Genomic DNA, 4,182 nt, shown 5'->3' on the forward strand with positions numbered 1-4,182 from the left:
GAAAGATGTTACCTGTTAATAATGTATTTTTGTTTAAATTACAAGTTTTTCAACCACAAATAGCTTTATTTGATAGTAATAGAGAAACATCTTTTAATGATGTTTCTTTTGTCGCAAAAACCCTCAACGGCTTTGATGAAGATGGTTTAAAGAAAGAATGGCTTACATTGTATTCAGATTTTACTATTGAAGAAAAACAAAATTTTGCTAAAATAAATTTTGATAATATGTAGAAGGAAATTTTGAAACGTCCATCTATTAATAATCCTAAATATCCTAATTTAAGGTCACTTTTAAATCGGCGCACGCTACTATCGATGCGCAAGTGTTTTAATACTCTCTTGTTTTTAACCGTCAAACTGTAGATACTGTCGGTACGCGCCGCGCAGTCAGTTTCTTGTGAAACGAGCGTATAAAGTGTCTTTAAGAAAAAGTTCTTATCAGAGAAAGTGTTTCTTGTGCAATTTTGATTTTTTCCACATTTAATCTCATTAAACGTGGAGGATGGCAGGTGAACAGAGGTACGTACAACTATATTATAAAGTGTGGGAAAATAGTTTCTTTGCATGTATTTTTAATAAAACGATTTGTCTTCTGTGCGGTTATCAACCATCTGTTGTTAAAAAATTTGTGATTGAGAAACATTTCATAAACAAGCATTTCAAGGAGTATTCAAAATATGTGTATCAAGAAAAGTCTAATTTAATAGAAGGATTTAAATTAGTATATCGAGAAGGTTGTAGTCGTAGTCCAATTTTTGATGTAGATTTTATAGATAATGATGCTACGTCTTCTGCAAAAGCAGCTACTGCTTCATATGCCATATCGCGTCTTATCGCTAAACATTCGAAACCGTTTACCGAAGGTGAATTTGTAAAAGAATGCCTTGTCGAAGCTGTCAAATCATTCGGAAATTCCTTAACTCTCTCAGAAGCTTCTAGTATTCCATTAAGTAAAAAAACAATAGCATCGAGAATTACTCATATCGCGTCTTCCATAGAAGAGAAATTAAAATATTTATTGTCAACGTGCTCATATTTTTCATTGTGTCTTGATGAAAGCACCGATAATCGACACGTGAGTCAATTGAGTATATTTGCTCGAATCGTACAAACCAATTTCTCATGTATCGAGGAGCTTTTAAATTTCGTACCTTTACATGACACAACAACCGGTCTAGACATTTTTAAAGCCGTTGAACAAACCCTACAAAAATTTAATATCGATTTTTCAAAATGTTCGGCTATCATAACTGATGGCGCGAAATCAATGACTGGTTCGAAAATTGGATTCTTCGGCCAAATAAAGCAGCGAGATTTAAAATTCCCCCTCATTCATTGCATAATTCATCAAGAAGCATTATGTGGGAAAGCGATTAAATTGTGTACCGCAATGCAGATTGTTACTAAAATTATTAATGCAATAAAAGGCGGTCACAAATTTCTGAATCACAGAAAGTTCCAATCCTTTCTCGAAGAGCATAATGCAATTTATACAGATATACCTCTGTATTCCGAAGTTCGATGGCTTAGCGCAGGGAAATCGCGCAAGGACCTTCGGACAAGCCAGTAATAGTGCTCCTCGCAACAGCCCGCGTCCGCGTCGCCGACCGACACGGATTGTTGCACCCCGCGCGCGCTCTCATCGACCAGGGCTCTGAGTCGTCAATCATCTCCGAGCGCCTCGCGCAAAGGCTGAGACTGCCACGCACACCCGCATCGGTCAGCGTATTCGGGGTTGGTGGGCAGAAGTCCGGTCATGCCAAAGGTCGCGTCGCCCTCTCGCTTTCGCCGCGACACGGAGGGGCAGCGATGTCCATTCCCGCGCTCGTGCTTCCGCGGATCACCGTCTACGCCGGCGGAGTAGACTCCGGTGCTAGAGATTGGCCTCACCTACAGGGACTGGAGCTTGCGGATCCGGAGTACGGCGCTTCTGACCCAGTCGACATACTCCTCGGAGCAGATATCCACGCCGCCATCCTCTGCCAAGGCCTACGCAAAGGACGCCACCGCGAATTGGTGGCCCAAAACATGAAGCTCGGGTGGATCCTATCGGGAGCTATAGGTGAAGCCACCGCTTCTTCAAGGGCCCATACTCACCAGTGCCGTGTCGAGGAGGATCTCGCGGGAATGGTGCGCCGCTTCTGGGAGCAGGAAGAAATGCCGCTGGCCGCCACAACGCTATCCAAGGACGATCAAGAGTGCGAGGATCACTTCGTCCGCACGCATACCCGAGGGCCCGACGGGCGATACACTGTGCGCCTTCCTGTCGTTGAGCCGCTACCGGATCTCAGCGGAACCCGTCGAGCAGCACTACGAGTGCTAAAACACATGGAGACCAGATTTTCTCGAGACGCCTCGTTCCATGAGTTGTACGCCGATTTCCTGCGCCAATATGCCGACTTACATCACATGACGCCGGCCTCATCGGACGCTGACCGGGTCAACAAGCGGCTCTGCTATCTTCCTCATCACGGCGTGATGCGGGAAGCTAGCTCCACGACCAAGCTGCGGGTCGTGTTTAATGGCTCGTCAAGATTGCCGTCGGGAGAGACCCTCAATCAGCACCTGCAAGTCGGACCGAACCTACTACCAGCGCTTGCTGATATTCTGCTGCGGTGGCGTCGTCATCGATATGCCATTGCCTCGGACATCGAAAAAATGTATAGGCAGATCGACGTCCACCCTCAGGATCGCGACCTGCAAAGGATTGTGTGGCGTGAAGGTAAAGATATGGACATCAAGGAGTTCCAACTGAACACCGTGACTTACGGGTTGGCGTGCGCTCCCTATTTGGCGATTCGCACTCTCCGACAACTCGCGGATGACGAAGCCTCCAGGTGGCCCCTCGGTGCGGACGTCCTTCGACGGGACGTCTACATGGACGACGTCCTGACGGGGGCACCAACCGTTGCTGAGACTGAGGAGATCCAGCAGCAACTCACGCAGATCTGCAGGGCGGGCGGTTTCCCGCTGAAGAAGTGGTCGGCCAACCATTCGTCATTGCTCGAGAGTCTGCCAGCGGAGGACCTTCTACAGCGGGAGCCCCGGTGGTGGCAACCAGGTGAGAGCCACGCTACCTTGGGCCTCAGATGGCACCCGCACAATGACAACTTCGCCTTCTCGACGCCAACGATGCGGCTGGACAGGATATCTAAAAGGACAGTCCTGTCACTAACGGCCAAGTTATTTGACCCGATGGGATGGCTCGCACCCACCACGGTGCGAGCCAAGATACTTATACAGTCGACGTGGTTACTGGGAGTCGACTGGGACACACCGCTCCCCGACGGCGACGCTCAGCGGTGGCTGGAGTTCCAGGCGGAGCTACCTCTGTTGGAGAGCATCCGCGTTCCCCGCTGGCTGAATAGCGGAACTGGCTGCCGGAGGGAAATCCATGGCTTCGCCGACGCATCTGAAAGAGCCTACGCCGCAGTCGCTTATCTGCGGACAGAGGATCGGGAAGGACGTGTAGAGGTCGCGCTAGTTACCGCGAAAACCAAGGTAGCGCCGCTAAAGCAGATAACTCTACCACGTTTAGAACTTTGTGCAGCAACGCTGCTCGCTCGGCTCATCAGTCACATCCGTCACGTCCTGGAAGCAACGGAGGTGCCCCTTCACCTCTGGTCGGACTCTACCGTAGCTCTAGGATGGATCCGTGGACACCCGACTTCTTGAAAGACGTACGTGGCCAACCGAGTGTCGGAGATCCAGACATCCTTGCCAGACGCCCGGTGGCATCGCATCCCTGGTCGAGACAACCCTGCGGATTGTGCTTCACGGGGGCTGTCTCCAAAGGAGCTGGTCGATCACCCCCTCTGGTGGCACGGACCTCCCTGGCTGCGAGCTGAGACGGACCGCTGGGCGATCTCCGATGACGAGAACAGCGACAACGAGCTCCCAGAACGACGCACGCTAGTGCACGCTGCGACCATTGGCAAAGAGGCCACCGAGGAGCCGATTATACTAAGCCGGTACTCCACGCTCCATCGGTTGCTACGAATCTCGGCCTGGTGTCGCCGCTGGCTTCGTCGTCATCAGGAGAAGCGAGCGCCCGATGTACGGGCCAATCCTGCGGTCCGGCTCGTCCTTGGGACCCGCGAAGTCGAGGAAGCGCGCCTGAGTTGGATCCGAGTCGTCCAAGCTGCCAACTACAAGGAGGAGTTAGCAGCCATCACGAAGG

General features: G+C 50.3%; 1 protein-coding gene across 1 annotated transcript; it reads left to right on the forward strand.

Moving 5' to 3' along the window:
• The first annotated feature begins 1,811 nt into the window (after positions 1-1,811).
• Positions 1,812-3,677, forward strand: LOC115241902. Its single transcript, XM_029817863.1, has one exon. The coding sequence runs from the start codon at positions 1,812-1,814 to the stop codon at positions 3,675-3,677; it is 1,866 nt and encodes a 621-aa protein (XP_029673723.1).
• The last annotated feature ends 505 nt before the right edge of the window (positions 3,678-4,182 follow it).

This window comes from Formica exsecta, unplaced genomic scaffold (genome assembly GCF_003651465.1).
Source record: "Formica exsecta isolate Colony F162 unplaced genomic scaffold, ASM365146v1 scaffold536, whole genome shotgun sequence".
NCBI lineage: Eukaryota > Metazoa > Arthropoda > Insecta > Hymenoptera > Formicidae > Formica > Formica exsecta.